General features: G+C 41.7%; 4 protein-coding genes across 4 annotated transcripts; 1 reads left to right on the forward strand and 3 right to left on the reverse strand.

Moving 5' to 3' along the window:
- The first annotated feature begins 1,743 nt into the window (after positions 1–1,743).
- LOC123766821 (actin, muscle) lies at positions 1,744–3,666 on the forward strand. The gene is made up of 2 exons (XM_045756216.2): positions 1,744–1,901; positions 2,038–3,666. The coding sequence occupies exon 2, from the start codon at positions 2,058–2,060 to the stop codon at positions 3,186–3,188; it is 1,131 nt and encodes a 376-aa protein (XP_045612172.1). The 5' UTR covers positions 1,744–1,901; positions 2,038–2,057; the 3' UTR covers positions 3,189–3,666.
- A 3,507-nt stretch (positions 3,667–7,173) lies between these two features.
- On the reverse strand, positions 7,174–9,491 carry LOC123766820 (actin-42A-like). Its single transcript, XM_045756215.2, has 2 exons — positions 9,331–9,491; positions 7,174–8,419 (listed from the first exon to the last, which is right to left on the reverse strand). Exon 2 carries the CDS (start codon positions 8,394–8,396, stop codon positions 7,266–7,268), a length of 1,131 nt encoding a protein of 376 aa, XP_045612171.1. The 5' UTR covers positions 8,397–8,419; positions 9,331–9,491; the 3' UTR covers positions 7,174–7,265.
- A 2,591-nt stretch (positions 9,492–12,082) lies between these two features.
- On the reverse strand, positions 12,083–14,870 carry LOC123766819 (actin, alpha skeletal muscle 2-like). The gene is made up of 2 exons (XM_069307542.1): positions 14,739–14,870; positions 12,083–13,335 (listed from the first exon to the last, which is right to left on the reverse strand). The coding sequence occupies exon 2, from the start codon at positions 13,312–13,314 to the stop codon at positions 12,181–12,183; it is 1,134 nt and encodes a 377-aa protein (XP_069163643.1). The 5' UTR covers positions 13,315–13,335; positions 14,739–14,870; the 3' UTR covers positions 12,083–12,180.
- Positions 14,871–16,711: 1,841 nt separating this feature from the next.
- LOC138353972 (actin, alpha skeletal muscle-like) lies at positions 16,712–18,789 on the reverse strand. Its single transcript, XM_069307543.1, has 2 exons — positions 18,646–18,789; positions 16,712–17,877 (listed from the first exon to the last, which is right to left on the reverse strand). The coding sequence occupies exon 2, from the start codon at positions 17,863–17,865 to the stop codon at positions 16,732–16,734; it is 1,134 nt and encodes a 377-aa protein (XP_069163644.1). The 5' UTR covers positions 17,866–17,877; positions 18,646–18,789; the 3' UTR covers positions 16,712–16,731.
- Positions 18,790–18,905: the final 116 nt, after the last annotated feature.

The raw sequence follows: 18,905 nt of genomic DNA on the forward strand, positions 1-18,905 counted from the left end.
CCCGTACCCCTTTCATTATTCTCACTTTTAAGGTCTTTAACCTGACGTAGCTCAGCTCATTTACTAGGTCAAGTCTGGAGAACTACTACAGTGAAGATGATATAACTTCCTCTTTTATTCCAACGAGTAATTTCACTTATTACACCAAATTCCCACCTTCTAGTGAACAACAGAGTTCGCATCATGCCTATATTGGAGTGGCTTTAACCTTAAGCCTGGCGGGAACATGTAAGGTTTGATGGGCGTCTCCTGCTGCACATCCCATATTTTGCTTGTGTATCGCATACCACTATCGTATCAAACTGGCTCGCTGCCATCTACCACCTTACCACACATCTTTCCCGCCGCCTTGACGCCCATAATTCCTATATTTTTGCCCAGCCATCGACTGCACATACACCTGTCACTTGCCTTACACCTTCTTGCCACCTGTCTCTTAACACTCACTTGGGCTGGACGGTAGAGCGACGGTCTCGCTTCATGCAGGTCGGCGTTCAATCTCCAACCGTCCAAGTGGTTGGGCACCATTCCTCACCCCCGTCCCATCCCGTTCCATCCCAAATCCTTATCCTGATCCCTTCCAAGTGCTAAATAGTCATAATGGCTCGGCACTTTCTCCCGATAGTTCTCTCTCTTCTCTTAACACTCATTAACCATCACCATGACATCTAAGGTGTTGGCTCCTCTAAGTTGACTACCACCATAGAGTCAGCTTTCTGCATGTCGCAATGGTTGCGACAAAAGACGCACACAGAAGCCGCTTATAATACAATTCAAAATAATTGAGGCTATATATTTTTAATGTTCCTTGTTTCATTTCTAGCATTGTTCCTAGTACATTTCTAGCAATATATTTTAGCGTCAAACTGTTTTTTCGACAGAATTCGCCCATTCTCGAGAATGCTCGAGTAAACATGTTGAATGTCTGTAAGGCTTGGGGTAAGGGATAAGTGTCACCCACCGGGTTAATCTTCAGGTCTGGGTAATAGATGTAGGCAAGGATGAAGATAAAATATTTTTGAGTTTTGGCTGAGGGAGGGAATGGCGCACCAGGTGGTGTGAAAGTTATGTTGTGTAGGAGTGCACCATCGCCCTTCCTCAACTCGTCATCCTAATAGAACATCGCATTTTGACGTATACTCTACTTAAAGGCAAAAATTGTCGTACTAGAAAATGGTAGCGGCTCGCGAAATTGACATTCTCATTTTCTGTTTTGGGTTCTTTAGGAGGTTAGGATAAGCGTACTTTTGTACAACAGTTTCTTGACGTACTAAAAAACTTGGGAAGATGGGCTGGATGGAGCGAGTTGGTAGGGAATGATGGAATGGCGGTGAGGAAGGTGGTGATGTTTGAGTGGTTGTGTAGGGTGATGTGTAGAGGTGATGTTTGGGTGGTCTTTGGGAATAATAGTGAGTGGGGGGGGGGTGATGTTGGTTGAGAGGTGTGATATTGGGTGTGGTGAGGATATTATAAGAGATTATGACTATGGTAGCGTGTTTATGCAAGTGGAGATATGTGGATGGTTTTAGAGAGCGGGGCGCTACGAGCACTGGGATGGAGGAAGGCACGACTGGCTTATCATCTCAGCCACTCACCTAAGGCAGCAGGGTACCAGCAACGTGGTCTTTAGTCACAGATAAGAGCTGAGTGTATTGGGCGCGAGGCAGGCAGCGCCAGGTATGGTCATACTGGCCCAGTATTTTTACCTGACCCGGGTATAAAAGGCTCATGTAAGCATCCTGAGGAGACATAACGCACAACGCACGTACATAGCAGGACGTTTCCATTTTACAAGTTAAATTTTGTCTCATTTAATTTTCGTTCGTGTACAGAAATAGTAGACACACGTAAATAAATTAATTTGCCTTAGTCTAAGGTACCCAGGATTAACTATATTCAATGTAAGTGAATTAAAAGCCTGTTTCAATTTGATTTAGAGCAACAAATACTTTTATAATACATAGCAGTTATGAAGACAAACCCTTAGCTACAACTGTAATTATCATATAAAATTAATTTGCACATGATTCTTTTCAGAGGCGAAAAGACCTACAGGAATGTGCGACGACGAAGCTTGTGCATTGGTTGTGGACAATGGCTCCGGCATGGTCAAGGCCGGCTTCGCTGGTGACGACGCTCCCCGCGCCGTCTTCCCCTCCATCGTCGGCCGTCCTCGTCACCAGGGTGTGATGGTCGGTATGGGTCAGAAGGACGCCTACGTCGGTGATGAGGCCCAGAGCAAGAGAGGTATACTGACTCTCAAGTACCCCATCGAGCACGGCATCATCACCAACTGGGACGACATGGAGAAGATCTGGCATCACTCCTTCTACAATGAGCTTCGTGTTGCCCCTGAGGAGTCTCCAGTCCTCCTGACGGAGGCTCCCCTCAACCCCAAGGCCAACCGTGAGAAGATGACACAGATCATGTTTGAAACTTTTGCAGCCCCTGCCATGTACGTGGCCATCCAGGCCGTGCTGTCTCTGTACGCCTCTGGTCGTACCACAGGTATCGTGCTGGACTCCGGTGATGGAGTGTCCCACACTGTCCCCATCTACGAGGGTTATGCTTTGCCCCACGCTATCCTTCGTCTCGATCTGGCTGGGCGTGATTTAACTGATTACCTGATGAAGATTCTCACGGAACGTGGCTACTCCTTTACAACAACTGCTGAACGTGAAATAGTTCGCGATGTAAAGGAAAAACTGTGTTATGTTGCTCTCGACTTCGAGGGTGAAATGAATGTTGCCGCAGCTTCGTCATCTTTAGAGAAGTCCTATGAACTCCCTGATGGGCAAGTTATTACTATTGGCAATGAACGTTTCCGATGTCCTGAAGCACTTTTTCAACCATCCTTTTTAGGAATGGAGTCTGTGGGCATTCACGAAACAGTTTTCAACTCGATAATGAGATGTGACATTGACATAAGAAAAGACTTATACGCAAACACTGTCATGTCTGGTGGTACCACCATGTACCCTGGTATTGCTGACCGCATGCAGAAGGAAATCACATCCTTGGCTCCCTCAACCATCAAGATCAAGATCATTGCTCCTCCCGAGCGTAAGTACTCTGTATGGATCGGTGGCTCCATCCTGGCCTCTCTGTCCACCTTCCAGTCCATGTGGATTACTAAGGAGGAGTACGACGAGTCCGGCCCAGGCATCGTTCACCGTAAATGTTTCTAATATTTTGTATTATCTAGTTTCATAAATTAAGTTTATTTTTTATTTCTCATAAAAAAATGTAATAACCTATGCGATTTGTTGTGTTAGATTTGTTTATATTATTATTGTTAGTGTGTTGGTCTCCCACCACCACTAACTCTCTGAATTCATTGCGATGAACTGTGGGTAATAATGCAGTTAAAGTTCCTACATATATATATTCCATGGTAAAAGAAAAAAAATAAGAATAATAAAGAATAACAAAATATTAATTGAAAAACTAAATAGTACTGAATTTGAATATTAGTGTCTCTTGTCCGTCTTTATCGAATAGTTACTGACCATTGAAAGAATATGTATTTTTTTGTAATTGTTCATTTTCATTGGTAACGTTTGTAAATGTTTTAAATTAAGCCCATATTCTAATTTTAAAATATGTTTGTGTATATTTTAACATTCAGTTTTCAACATATGTGTAAATAAACAGTGTATAAATGAACCAATGTCACTGTCCTTCGTAAGAGCGGCTTGGAAAGATGGATCCTTGAGTGGGGTAGAAATAGCCTAAGCTACTCTGTCCCTCTGAGATGTATTTCTCTCTTATCTCAATAAACATACTTGAACTTGAACTTGATGGGTCCTCGGTCCACTGTTCTTGTTATACCAGGCGGCTGCGGAGCTGGTTGTTCCACTGTATGATAGGTGGATGATGGGATCACTATACATCTCCACACCAAAGAGTATGGCACCATATATTTATTAGAATGCTTAAGGAGGTAGCTGAGAAATTTATGATTGTTGAACAAAGTGAGGTCCGTTATAGAAGAGATTGTTTAAATCAGACACTTTCTATGAGACAGTTAATGGAAAAGGTTCTTTATGTACGAATGTGAGACGCTGTTGTGGAAAAACTCATGATTTTAAGTTATAGATAAGGAATCTGTGAGCCGTGTGTTGTGTTAGATGATATAGAATAGTCGGTAAATCACAATAGTGAAGACAATTTCCTGAGATAGTTAGGTAATGTTGAATGAATTAATGGTGATAAACATGGCGGTAGAAATGAAAGAACACTACAAGAAGTCCAAAATTGGGTATTATCTGAGAAAACAGGAACTGAGACTGAACAGAGCATGATGAGAAGACAACGAGACTACAGCAGTTTGTGAGCAGTTACTATTAATTTGGCTGCATATCTACATTTAGTCATATGAAACGGAGTTGTAGTGTGGCTGATTTTCTAGAGAGCATATGGCAGGTAACATATGGTGAATTAATAACGTGTAACCATCTTTTAACCTTGTCTTTCTATACATATTATTGTCATCGGCTTGATGTAACGTAATAACGATAAATAAACTGCTAAGGCACACACACACACACACACAAAGAAATTACATCAGTTTAATGTATCAATGAAAAAATCAGTAGGCGCCGTGAGGAGGATACCAATAGTACAAATTTAAAGATAAACATAGGAGGTAGAATTCCTAGACTACAAGCCAGAGTGCATGGGGAACCATTGTACCCCTTCCACTGAAGCTCTGGTTAGGCTTCAGTGGAAGCCTCAGGAACCCTAGAGGATTCAGATCATAAGTTGCAATGCTTTTACCATGTCGTGGTCTAGGGCGTTGCTTGGGAGTACCAAGAGCATAGGTTCGAATCCTCTTCATGACTCCAACTGATTTTTCTTTAACTGTTAAGTCATTATAAACCGAACAATGTTCTTAGTAGCCTAATATAAGAATTATCGAACAGAGAGCGGTGAATATTTACAACTTCCGCCCGATCAAGTTCAGGTACGTTTATTGAGACTATAAAATACTTCTCAAAAGGATAGAGTAGTTTAGGCTATTTCTACCCTCCCTTATGTTTATAAACGTCGAATTAACTAAACGTTCCTACCTAAAGAACGTTTCTCCTACCTAAATAACTTAAGAATAACTGGTTTAAGACATTAATGATATGTAATAAGCGGCACATACATAATGTCTAAGACTCATCCCTTAGAAGCATATTACATATTATGCTTCCTGCTTCCCTAGAAGCAAAAATAAATATTAAAAAAAATAGCACATTTGACCTAGGATTGCTTATTTAGATCAAGTCCTCATTTGGTTAGATTAGGTTATTAGTTAGGAAGGTGTAGCTTTTTGTTATGTCCGTCAGTTTACAAATAGTACAACAGGGAATATTTTGTGTACAACAGTTCATATTTTGTGCATATTGCTGTACGTACTATCGAGGAATAACATACCGAAGTAGGCAGGGAAAATGTGCAGCCGTTGGTCGCTGTAGGCAGCAGTGGTAGCCAAGGTAAGCAGGAGTTGTAGCCGAGGTAGGCAGCATGTTGTTGTTTTAGATTTAGCTACAAAGAACGAAATGTCCATGCAACACGGGCTATAGTGAGCCTGTAGGGCCGGTAGGCAGGAGTGGTAGCCGAGGTAGGCAGGAGTGGTAGCCGAGGTAGGCAGGAGTGGTAGCCGAGGTAGGCAGGAGTGGTAGCCAAGGTAGGCAGGAGTGGTAGCCGAGGTAGGCAGGAGTGGTAGCCGAGGTAGGCAGGAGTGGTAGCCGAGGTAGGCAGGAGTGGTAGCCGAGGTAGGCAGGAGTGGTAGCCGAGGTAGGCAGGAGTGGTAACCGAGATAGGCAGGAGTGGTAGCCGAGATAGCCAGGAGTGGTAGCCGAGGTAGGCAGGAGTGGTAGCCGAGATAGGCAGGAGTGGTAGCCGAGGTAGGCAGGAGTGGTAGCCGAGATAGGCAGGAGTGGTAGCCAAGTTAGGCAGGAGTGGTAGCCGAGGTAGGCAGGAGTGGTAGCCGAGATAGGCAGGAGTGGTAGCCAAGTTAGGCAGGAGTGGTAGCCGAGGTAGGCAGGAGTGGTAGCCGAGATAGGCAGGAGTGGTAGCCAAGTTAGGCAGGAGTTGTAGCCAAGTTAGGCAGGAGTGGTAGCCGAGATAGGCAGGAGTGGTAGCCGAGGTAGGCAGGAGTGGTAGCCGAGATAGGCAGGAGTGGTAGCCAAGGTAGGCAGGAGTGGTAGGCCGAACACGGCAGGAGCGGCGGACACAGCTGCTAGACACGCCAGTCTAAAATTATCTTCATTCCGTTAAGGGAAATGTGATCCCCCACTTGCTCTATACATATATTTAGCCTATGGCCGTATACAACACGGATATCTTAAATGAAAACACCCATACTTGTGGAAAAGTGTGTTCATTGCTTATTTTCTCATAACAAGACTTTCAGAAATATCAACGCAACAACTATTGTTCCCGTAAAATAACGAAACGGTAAACGATATAAAGTTATATTCAGTTTTCAAACCTAATATAATGGCAACAAAGCCTAAGACTTGGTAACAGAACTTATTCTACCGTGACAATAGGCTTTGTTGTGATGATGTTAGGTGTTTATCAATTATTAAGAGAACACACGGTTTACTCATCAATTAAGAGAACACAAAGCTAAGTCATCAATTAAGAAAACATGAGCTTTACTCTTCGACTCTTAAGTTTTTCAAATATGTGAAGCAATTGCAATTTTGCTTTTAAAGGAAGCTTAAACAAAATGTCTGAATTTCTTCATATAAAGAAACCTTTAAATATTATGTTTATAATTATATATACTTGTGTACTATCTCGAATTTATGTAACAGAGATGATTAACGAATTAATATAAAGGATTTTGGTAGATAAAATCATGAGCACTTACGATAGGAGTTGTAGTAAATATTTACTTATTCTAAGTATTGTTAAGGGTATTTTTTGTGCGTTGTGTAGTCTGTGCTCAAGTTTGCTCTGTTAAATGTAGAGATATTTATACATGTGTTGACTATGTTACAAGTAAAGCCCTCTTTATTGGACTTTATTGAGACTATTAGGAGTTGCTAGTGATTGAGCTCGCTCAGCCAAGGGATTTTTTATTTAAATTTGCTAAATTGTTATGTATTGTGTATCTGAGATTCTTTACGTACAACTTTGTTTGACGCGGAGTTGAATGTAAAGTATACGCACTTATAAACAAAATTTATTCGAAAAGTACAAAAACATTGGTAAAATATGTTCTTATTAAATACCAGACTCAGCCAGGTTCGTTTGTTTGCTAGTTAGAAACACTTACGGTGGACGATGCTGGGGCCGGATTCGTCGTACTCCTCTTTGGTGACCCACATTTGTTGAAAGGTGGAGAGAGAGGCCAGGATGGAGCCACCGATCCAGACGGAGTACTTACGCTCGGGAGGAGCAATGATCTTGATTTTGATGGTGGAGGGAGCCAAGTTTGTTATTTCTTTCTGTACTCGGTCAGCAATACCTGGATACATTGTGCTACCACCAGAGAGGACTGTATTGGCGTACAAGTCTTTTCTAATATCAACATCACACTTCATAATAGAATTATACACAGTTTCATGAATCCCACAGGCTTCCATCCCTAGGAAGGATGGTTGAAAGAGCGACTCTGGAGCACGGAAACGCTCATTACCAATAGTAATGACCTGACCATCGGGGAGTTCATAAGACTTGTCTAAGGACGAGGAGGCTGCTGCAACACTCATTTCACCTTCAAAATCAAGGGCAACATAGCAAAGTTTTTCCTTGACGTCACGGACGATTTCACGTTCAGCCGTGGTGGTGAAGGAGTATCCTCGCTCTGTCATGATCTTCATCAGGTAATCAGTTAAGTCCCGGCCAGCCAGGTCAAGACGAAGGATAGCGTGGGGAAGAGCATAACCCTCGTAGATGGGGACAGTGTGGGACACTCCATCACCGGAGTCCAGCACGATACCTGTGGTACGACCAGAGGCGTACAGGGACAGCACGGCCTGGATGGCCACGTACATGGCTGGACAGCTGAATGTCTCGAACATGATCTGTGTCATCTTCTCACGGTTGGCCTTGGGGTTGAGGGGAGCCTCCGTCAGGAGGACTGGGGACTCCTCAGGGGCAATACGCAGCTCGTTATAGAAAGTGTGATGCCAGATCTTCTCCATGTCGTCCCAATTAGTGATGATGCCATGCTCGATGGGGTACTTGAGAGTGAGAATACCACGTTTGGCTTGTGCCTCATCGCCGACGTAGGCGTCCTTCTGACCCATACCGACCATCACACCCTGGTGACGAGCTCGGCCAACGATGGAGGGGAAGACGGCGCGGGGAGCGTCGTCACCGGCGAAGCCGGCCTTGACCATGCCGGAGCCATTGTCGCAGACGAGAGCACACTCTTCTTCGTCACACATTCTTGTGATTTATATAGCTGGATCTGTCATGAAAGGGATAATTAATATATAAATTCAGTTTACGATTATTTAGGACAAGCCTATACTTCGGAAACAATATTTCTAAGCCTTAAACGTAGTAATAAAATTCTTACAAATGTTAAATTATGCAATATTCATACCGATTGCCAAGCAGAAAATTGTAGACTATTAGAAGTAATTTTGTTTATAATCTTTTAAGTCTATTTTGTTTTTTCCTAGTTATGCTCTCTGAAAAAATAATTCTGTGTTATGCTAAATACTCACATGTATACAAATTAATATATATATAATACACAGCATTAACATGTATAAGAACAGCCTCTAGAAATTCATGAACGAATGATATAATATATGCTATATACATGAGACAGTTATCAGGGTTTACAGCACCAGAGTACACCTCCTTGAGAATACAAAGACATTTGAAATGAGTAAGATATTTGCCGCGAAGCTGTTCCTACAGATTAAGGGCCTTAGCTACAAGGATAGGCTCAAAGAACTAAATATGATAATGCTGGATGAATGTGACACATGAAACATGGTCACAAAATACAAGATACTTTGAGGTATCGAGAAGGTGGATAGGCAAGCTACTTTCATGGTCTGTATCTAAGGTGAGAGGAACAAATGGAAAACAGAAATGATTCAGAGTTTGTTAAAGTGGAGTGCACTATGGAGGCGAAAATGGAAACAAACTCCACACGCGAGGTCAAGTGTAATAATGATAAGAGCCATTTGGGTAGGAAGGCATTACACCAGTCCAATGAAGGATAAGAGGCAGGGCCCATTTGCTGGAACCCAATCCTCGCAAACATACATCGGTAAGAAGAGACACTCACACATCCCAGTTGAAGTATCTATTACACTGTAAATATTCACATTCACTTCTTTCACCCTCTTGTATATTACGAACCTTCTTCGTGAAGTGGAGATCACCAGTAACTGGGACTCAGGGAGTGGGCAGGACGTCCCTGGCTGCCTTTCCTGACTGACTGAACAACACGTGGGCCCTAACCCTACCCTATATAGCCTCACTCTGGCCCTTTAAGACTTGCCGTTCATCCCTCCCCCTCCTTCCTCGCATGCCAGAGAAAGCTATGGGTGGTATTTCGAAGGGAGCTTAACAACAGTGGTAGTCGACACTGGGGTGGAATTCACTCTTCCGGCACTCGGATATAAACGCGACTTGTTTCACAGTTCCCTCTGACTTCTCGCTTGTTTATTGTTGTCACGATGTTTCTGCAAAATGATGATGAGCCCGAAGCTCGACCGAACGGCATACTCTCATATAAATTAAATAATTTTAATATGATCATATGCATATTTTTTAGATAAATATGTATAGGCTACATAAACATAATGATAATTGATAATTATTATATTAATACTTGCAGCACAATAACAAGTTATATTAAAAGCTCTTCGAATTTAATAATAACGATAATTTGGTAGACAAAGTGTGAGGTTTCCCATTAATACAAACTCTACCGTCAATTCAGTGTTTTTCTTCTGAATTTAGAACAATGGGTGACTAAAGTTGCAAAATTACGCAAAATAGACATGAAGAGGTGATCATCCTGTCATTCTCTAGTAATATAACCAATATATATCAACTAGTCCTTCCTTGTGAAGGCATTCATTATTCAGTTCATTCTCCAGTTACTTCTGAGAAAGCGTTATACGTATTCTCTGAGATATTAAGATTAGGCCTCGGTAGCAGGTACTGTACTGGCATCGGTTAGGCTAACATGGTCAACTCTCAGCAGACGTACACTACTCTTATTATCAAGAATTTAAATTAAATAGTGACATATGGTATGGTAATATATAGTTCTAATGACAAAGTTTGCATTTGGTCAGATGAACTTTAGTAGGTGGTGCAAACATCCAGAGGTATTTGTAGCATAGCCTAAGCCTAGCAGCAGTAACGTCTAAATGTCTGCTAACCTTATTGGATGACCCACATGGGTACGTGGCTCTTCCTGCATAACAGTATGATTAGTGTATGATTTCACTTTGTCTCAGGTCTACTATATTTTGTTGCAGTTTTCGGTATTTTTTTTTATCTTTATTAAATAATATACAATATAAAGGTCATATATACATTAATTTACAAGGGAAATACTACATTATATATAGTTTATATAATAAACTCATCATCGGTAAACCAATTTTTTATATCACAGAGCATGAGTCTTAAACCCCAAATGTTATACTTGATTCTGCCTTGCAATAACTTCTAATTTTGTCCACTGAGTAACCCTCCTACCTGCCTACCTATCCATACACAAAAAAATAATTAGTAAGTAGCATAATTATTTTATTCTTAATTTTCTTGTATTTTTCTAAGGCAATCAAGATGGTACTCAGCTCCTTCTCTCCCAAGATGCGACCCAAAACAGTGACCTAACTCACATGTACCTATATACTGTTGAGTGAACAGAGGAATCAAATTAAAAGAAACATTGCCCAAACGCTTCAACCCTGCCACCTTTCGGCTGTGATCTAACAGCTTCGACCGCTGCACCATGCCGTTAGTAACTACTGTGAGAAAATGAGACGATATCTCCCTGTGTTCTCCTATGGAAAATTTCTCTGTAGAACATCGGTATGGAAATATAGTAAGTTCGACATCGTATGCAGAACCCGTCGAGTAAATCAGAATATATATTAGTGCTCCCTTTTAAAGGTGTACGTTCAGCATGCTCTATACTGTCTCACCGTGATTGAAGGAAGCGTTTTCTCTGGGTGGGACTAATACCTCGGGGGGAATGTGAAAAATGTGTAATGTTTGTTTGTTGTTGAATTCACCGAACGTTTTAGTGCCATTATTCTTCAGGATTTAATGGGAGGACCTTTGACAAGCCACCGGCTTCCTGTCCGTGTCGAGACCACTAAGGCTGTCGTCCCTCAGGCTAACATACACTGAAAAACGTACACCACGTCCTTGTGTAGCCTATATAAACTGAAATATTTAATTTAAAATTTCATTTTAACTAATAAATCATCATTCACTTGTGTTTTTTTGAATTATTAATAAATAGTATTTATTTGAATGGAATTTCTTATAGGTATAGAACGCTACATCGCTATAAATTTGTAACGATAGTTTCAATGTCACGATGATATTAATACATTACATTAATAATATTGGTGAGTATAGAGTTTGCTTTTTGGAAGTGCCAGGACGCTGATTAATTATGTCAAACTAGAATTTGTGACTATGACAGTAATCAGATGAAAAATGCAACGGCATAATATCTAAACTCTGAAATTTGGATAATGGCAACAAATGTAGCAAAATCTGTTCATTGTAAAATTATTAAGTGAAGCTTTCCAATATATTTAACAGAAAAAAGTGAATCCACTATGAATTTGTATCTAATGCTTTCTAGTATCATCATCATTAAATTACTTATAGAGGCAACTCAACATTAATAATATTTTTTATGTCAAGGAATGAATATTGGGATTTCATGCAGTATCTTGAAAATATGCTCAGTGTGATAAATGATTTCCCTGTGAAACACATTTTATGTTTATGCTAGGTATGGTTAAGTTGGGATATACTTCAAATACATGTATTATTCCCTGTCATTTTCTTTTAATGGTTTATAATATTTATATGGTTTCTTTTTCATTGGACTGTGGCTTCAAAAACACTGTTGTGAAACTACATTTTGCCTGTAGCTTTGTTTATTGATAGCTCAATATATATGGACACCAATGACAATACAACAGTTTTATAATTAAGATGGCTTCCTTAGAAACATTTGCGATGCACAATGCTTGGACCAGACTCGTCATACTCTTCCTTAGTAACCCACATGGCCTGGAAGGTGGAGAGTGACGAGAGAATGGAGCCACCGATCCAGACGGAGTACTTACGCTCTGGAGGAGCAATGATCTTGATCTTGATGGTAGAGGGAGCCAAAGCTGTGATTTCCTTTTGCATGCGATCGGCAATACCAGGGTACATGGTGGTACCACCAGACAAGACAGTGTTGGCAAAGAGATCCTTCCTGATATCAATGTCGCACCTCATGATAGAGTTGAATACACTCTCATGAACTCCAACTGATTCCATACCCAGGAAGGAAGGCTGGAAGAGAGCTTCAGGAGCACGGAAACGCTCGTTGCCGATGGTGATGACTTGACCGTCCGGAAGCTCGTAGGACTTGTCAAGAGTGGTGGAAGCTCCAGCGACGTTCATTTCACTTTCGAAGTCAAGAGCGATGTAACCAAGCTTTTCCTTTATGTCCCGAACAATCTCGCGTTCTGCAGTGGTAGTGAACGAGTATCCACGCTCAGTCATAATTTTCATGAGATACAGAGTCAGATCACGACCAGCCAAGTCTAGGCGAAGAATAGCGTGGGGAAGAGCATAACCCTCATAGACGGGGACCATGTGAGAGACACCATCACCAGAGTCGCACACCAGACCAGTGGTACGACCAGAGGCGTACAGGGACAGCACAGCCTGGATGGCCACGTACATGGCAGGCATATTAAATGTCTCGAACATGATCTGAGTCATCTTTTCACGATTTGATTTTGGATTCAGAGGAGCTTCAGTCAATAGCGTTGGGGACTCCTCAGGGGCAACACGCAGTTCGTTGTAGAAAGTGTGGTGCCAGATCTTTTCCATGTCGTCCCAGTTGGTGATGATGCCGTGCTCGATGGGGTACTTGAGAGTCAGGATACCTCTCTTGCTCTGGGCCTCATCACCGACGTAGGCGTCCTTCTGACCCATACCGACCATCACACCCTGGTGACGGGCTCGACCGACGATGGAGGGGAAGACACATCGCGGAGCGTCGTCACCGGCGAAGCCTCCTTTGACCATGCCAGAGCCATTGTCGCAGACGAGTGCTGTACCCTCATCGTCGTCACACATGATTGATATGGACGAATCACACTGAAAAATATAATTAATGAAAATTGTACAACCTTCACAAAATATATTCTTGTACTATGACATACATATTAACAACCAATACTTTAAACGTCATAGATCATTGATCTCGCGTACTAGTGTGAGATCTTAGCTAACGACTTAGTCTCCCTTAGCTATCGACATGTCACAAAGTATTGCTATAATAAAGATATAAATAACGATTTAATTCTTAAAAAATCTCCTGGTAGAATGGCCAAGTATCACTCTCAAATTGTTTGGTATGAGGCGTGGATGAATTATTGTAAACTACATCAAGTTCTGCATTTTTATTTTATGCCGAGCTTCCTTGTAATGTACTAGTATTGAAGTTAACCACGAAACATTTTAAAAAGCAGCAGAAAACAACTGGTAAACCATGTTGAGTATTAATGAGTGTTAACAGTACTCAAAACACAGTTACAGCCCCGCTCCTGTGCCAGGTAAGTCCACTACGGGCTCACCATAGCCCGTGCTACTTGGATTTTTTTGTTCAGAGTAGCTGTAAAATAACAACAACAGTACTCAGTGACAAAAATTTAAAATAGTTGTCAATCTCCGTAAACAATCTGTTTGTTGGTTGACTGTTTACAAATCAATGTTCGTAGACTTGTAAACAGCACTGGACAGCCTTGAGTTGACTGAAAGGTTGTAGAACCCATAGGTACGTGAAAGGTCTGATGATCAGCCGCGCCTCCTTAATACTATTTATTGTTCAGCTGTAGCCTCATAAGAGGAATTTTTGTCCACCTGGTTCTGGTGTTGGACATAAACCTACCAATCGTGAGAGGGCTAATAAGGCCTCAACACGAGCTTAATAAACAAGCAGCACATATACTTTAAGCCTAGATCATATGCAGACCATAATGAGAATTAGCCACCCAACCTATACATGTGAAATTAACGGAAGGGACGACGTCTCGGTCCGTCCTTGAACATTATCAAGTCGTCGCAATGGTTCAGGTCAGACAGAAATGTCTTCACCTCTTTATTATCATATGTGTGGGTTGGGTGTCTATATTGTAGTTCAAAACGACTAAGGTAAAATTTCATCTTGTTTCACGGAGGAGCATACTGATACACCTCTCAGAATATATATATATTCTGAGGTGAGGTGAGATCTTACGAAACGTATCACTAGGCGTTAGACCCCAATAAAAGTAAAAATTAATTTTGGAGAGTTAATTTTTTAACTTCCTGCTTCAGTAAAGAAAAACATAAGGAATATCGATGAAGATTCGTGCCAGAATCATAAATCTAAAAAAAATTGTTGTTTTAAATGAAATATGTTTAAAAGAAAGACTGCTATCAAAAATTAATTTGCATTTTTTGGGGGAAATAATATAATGAACAATAAAATTTTCAGAGGGTGGACTGGAGAGTCTTACCTGTGTGTGTACCTGCTGTGAGGCAAGTTGTGACTGGTGGGACCCAGCACACACCTGCCTTTTTATACGTCCATTGTAAAGGGGAGGAATGTGGGGTAGAGCCAGAAGATAACTCCAAATTTTAATCCTCTCGTTTAGGGATGATGATAACCTCTTTAGGCATTTTTTTAACGGGCACATAATTTTCATAAAAGGGAATACAGTCCTGCGAGATGGAGACTTTCAGTATCACTGCTATCTTATTCACTCTTGTGTTCATGATACCCTGACAATGCACCCAAAGTTTGCCAGTGCAGACTACTTATCACATGCCTCTGTATGACTAACCATCCTGTGTGATAGGGATTTTTAGCATCACGTAGCTAGTTTTGTGACCCCTTCATATAGTCTAGGGTAGCTGCACAAATGCAGCTGTACCTAAATGTGTTAATAAAAATAAAACAAATTACAAAATATGAAGTAGAGTTTTTTTTGCTCGGAAACTATGCACAATTCTAGGGTTGCAGGAAATTTTTCGTCGAGTTTTTCCTGGCGAGACATTTTATTAGACCTCTCGTTGTGTCCGAACATCCCCCCCTGCCTGACCTCTCTTTGTGTCCGAACATCCCCCCCCCTGCCTGACCTCTCGTTGTGTCCGAACATCCCCCCCCCTGCCTGACCTCTCGTTGTGTCCGAACATCCCCCTGCTTGACCTTTCGTTGTGTCCGAACATCCCCCCTGCCTGACCTCTCGTGTCCGAACATCCCTCCTGCCTGACCTCTCCATCTATCCGAATTCTCACCGCCCTGCCCCTGCAAATTCGATCACTATCCGAAGCCAACATTTTCATAAGGCTTTTCAATCGTTCTCCTTATAACTAGACGTCAGCAAGATCTTGATTTCCCATTCTCAGAGCCTGTTAGGCTCTGACTGACCTATCCAGAGGATGTAACCCATAATAGTTGCCCTAATTCCCGGGTACCTATTTACTGTTAGGTAACAGACACTTCACTGCGCAGTTAAGAGGTAATAGCTATTGGAGTGAGGACGGTCGCTAAGTGCTTGGCGATTATCGATCCAGACACACATATTATCAGTTAGATTATTGTGTTGGATCCCGAGGACGTGAGTCAGATGGTCGCCGCGTGGTTCGGTCTGGACCTCGCGCCTGAGCCCTCTACGTAAACTAAATATCTGTGTTTATGGGGTGTGAAACGGGCGGGAAGCAGCCAACCATGACGGGCGCGAATTCTGTATCCTAACACATATATTTGTTTTACCTTAATTTTATATTCGTGTTTTTTCTGCATTTTCAGGTGTCCTATCTGAACTTTCGTGAATGTGTTATCAACATTTTTATGTATTACTGTGCTTTAGTAGCAGTATTTGTTAATTCGTTTATAAAGCAACTAATCATAAAATTAAATAAACAAACCTCAAGTAATTAATGATATGAGTACTAATAAGGTGGCAGTTTTTAAGCTTTAATTAAATTTTAACCTGGGTTTTATTTTCAAATGCACTCAGATCCTTTTCTTCTAGCACCTTCTATGGTTCCGGATTGACAAGAATATTATAACTACTTCTGTGTCCGTTTGATACCACATATTATTAAGTTACTGGCAGATGTCAGAGTCTGTCTTCACTGAGAATGGTTATAGTGACGTTAATCGGTTTTTATAAATGCAACTGCCCACAGCGTACTTTATTGACAAACTGTCACTAGCTAGAACCCTTTGTATTGTCTTTAACTAGAACTTACTGTGTTGACACTGTCATGAGCTAGAGACTATTATGTTGACAAACTGTCAACAAAATTTATGTACAAAATATTGTATTCAGAAACTGTCTTGTAGTATAAAAATATATATCGAACAAAATATGGTGGTGGATAACAAACTCATTTTTTATTTATTTTTATTGGCCATAAGCTACACAGCTTTGATACTATTAATGCAGCTAACTGACAATAATGCTCTTATGTAACGTAAAAAGGCAGTATACAAAGACTTGTTCAGAAGCATTTACGGTGGACGATACTAGGACCGGATTCCTCGTACTCCTCCTTGGTGATCCACATGGCTTGGAAGGTGGACAGAGAGGCCAGGATGGAGCCACCGATCCAGACGGAGTACTTACGCTCGGGAGGAGCAATGATCTTGATCTTGATGGTGGAGGGAGCCAGAGCTGTGATTTCCTTCTGCATGCGGTCAGCAATACCAGGGTACATGGTGGTACCACCAGACATGACAATATTGGCGAACAGATCCTTCCTGATGTCAATGTCACACCTCATGATGGAATTGTATACAGACTCATGTACCCCAACAGATTCCATACCCAAGAAGGAAGGTTGGAAGAGAGCCTCTGGGGAACGGAAGCGTTCGTTGCCGATGGTGATAACCTGACCGTCGGGGAGCTCGTATGATTTGTCTATTGAAGTTGAGGCAGCAGCAACATTCATCTCACTCTCGAAGTCAAGAGCTATATAGCACAACTTCTCCTTTATATCTCTCACTATTTCACGTTCAGCGGTGGTAGTAAATGAATATCCGCGCTCAGTCATAATTTTCATTAGGTACTGAGTTACATCTCGACCAGCCATGTCAAGGCGAATGAAAGCGTGGGGAAGAGCATAACCTTCATAAACGGGGACGTTGTGAGTTACACCATCACCAGAATCACACACCAGACCAGTGGTGCGGCCGGAGGCGTAGAGTGATAATACAGCCTGTATGGTAACGTACATTGAAGGCATATTGAAGGACTCAAACATGATTTGTGTCATCTTTTCACGGTTGGCCTTGGGGTTCAGGGGAGCTTCAGTCAGCATTGTTGGGGACTCCTCAGGGGCGATACGGAGCTCATTGTAGAAGGTGTGATACCAGATCTTCTCCATGTCATCCCAGTTGGTGATGATGCCGTGTTCGATGGGGTGCTTGAGCGTTAGAATACCACGCTTGGCTTGTGCTTCTTCACCAACGTAGGCGTCCTTCTGACCCATACCGACCATCACACCCTGGTGACGAGGACGGCCGACGATGGAGGGGAAGACGGCGCGGGGAGCGTCGTCACCGGCGAAGCCGGCCTTGACCATGCCGGAGCCATTGTCGCAGACAAGAGCACACGCATCTTCCTCGTCACTCATTGTAGTGCTTGTCTGAAATTCACAATTAGTTTAATACTTGCTCATCAAAATGTTACCAGAAATCAAATACATTTTTTGGATCATGAGAAAAAATATAAGATATTGACATAAAATATTCCTTAACATTATTTAAAAAAAACAATGTCTGGTTAAGAGTTGTTATTAGGGTTATAGACCTATCGATTCATTGGATAATTGAAACTGTAATTTATCTAATTGCCCGAATAGACTTCAGGATTACAGTAATGTGGCCTGTATTCTGTTCTAGGTGCTTCGTTGTTATGGTTATTGACACCGTTGAGTTGCGTATTTACCCTTCCTAACTTTTCTAGTTTATTTTAGCACCGCCAATTGGCAATAAGCTTTTTCTAGACACGTGTTTCATATATTGTCTATTTTCTTAATTAATTTATGGCCCTGCGTTCGTTGGATAGTGTAAATGTTAGGCAAGGTTCTTTTTAACTACGTAAAAATATGTTAAGCAATTAGTTTTTTGGGGGTTTGGAGTGTGCTGAAAAAGGGACAACTTGACCCTTACTTGTGATTTGATCCATCCTAGTCTCCATCTGGTTAAATTTAACATAAAATGAAACAGGCATTTAGGGGCAGAGCCATTTTACATAGCAAACAATTAACTCTTTATTTTAGGACACTAAATCAATTAAAGAAACAAGTTACAACATTAAACGATAAAACGGATAACGTGCTCTTAATATAAGCTGCCACGGGTTGATGCGATACAATATGGCTGGCCGTGGGCGCCCTACAGTGAACACTCACCTGGCGTGTGTGGCGGGCTGAGTGGGGTCGGCGCCTGCTTCCCTTCCTTCCTTATATACAAACACCTGGAGCCTCTTACCGGTAAGACAGGAATTCAGGTGAGAGCCAGAGATGTCGTATCGCCTGTACTGAATGACGTTAAGTGTATGTTAAAAATAACCAATTAATAGCTGTGATCCTCAGACACCTTTGGACGTAAACAGATCCTGTGGATGGTAGGTAACAGTTCATAAAACGTTCCGGTTCTTTGGAACTCTAAA

Source organism: Procambarus clarkii, chromosome 60 (genome assembly GCF_040958095.1).
Source record: "Procambarus clarkii isolate CNS0578487 chromosome 60, FALCON_Pclarkii_2.0, whole genome shotgun sequence".
In the NCBI taxonomy this organism is placed as follows: Eukaryota; Metazoa; Arthropoda; class Malacostraca; order Decapoda; family Cambaridae; genus Procambarus; species Procambarus clarkii.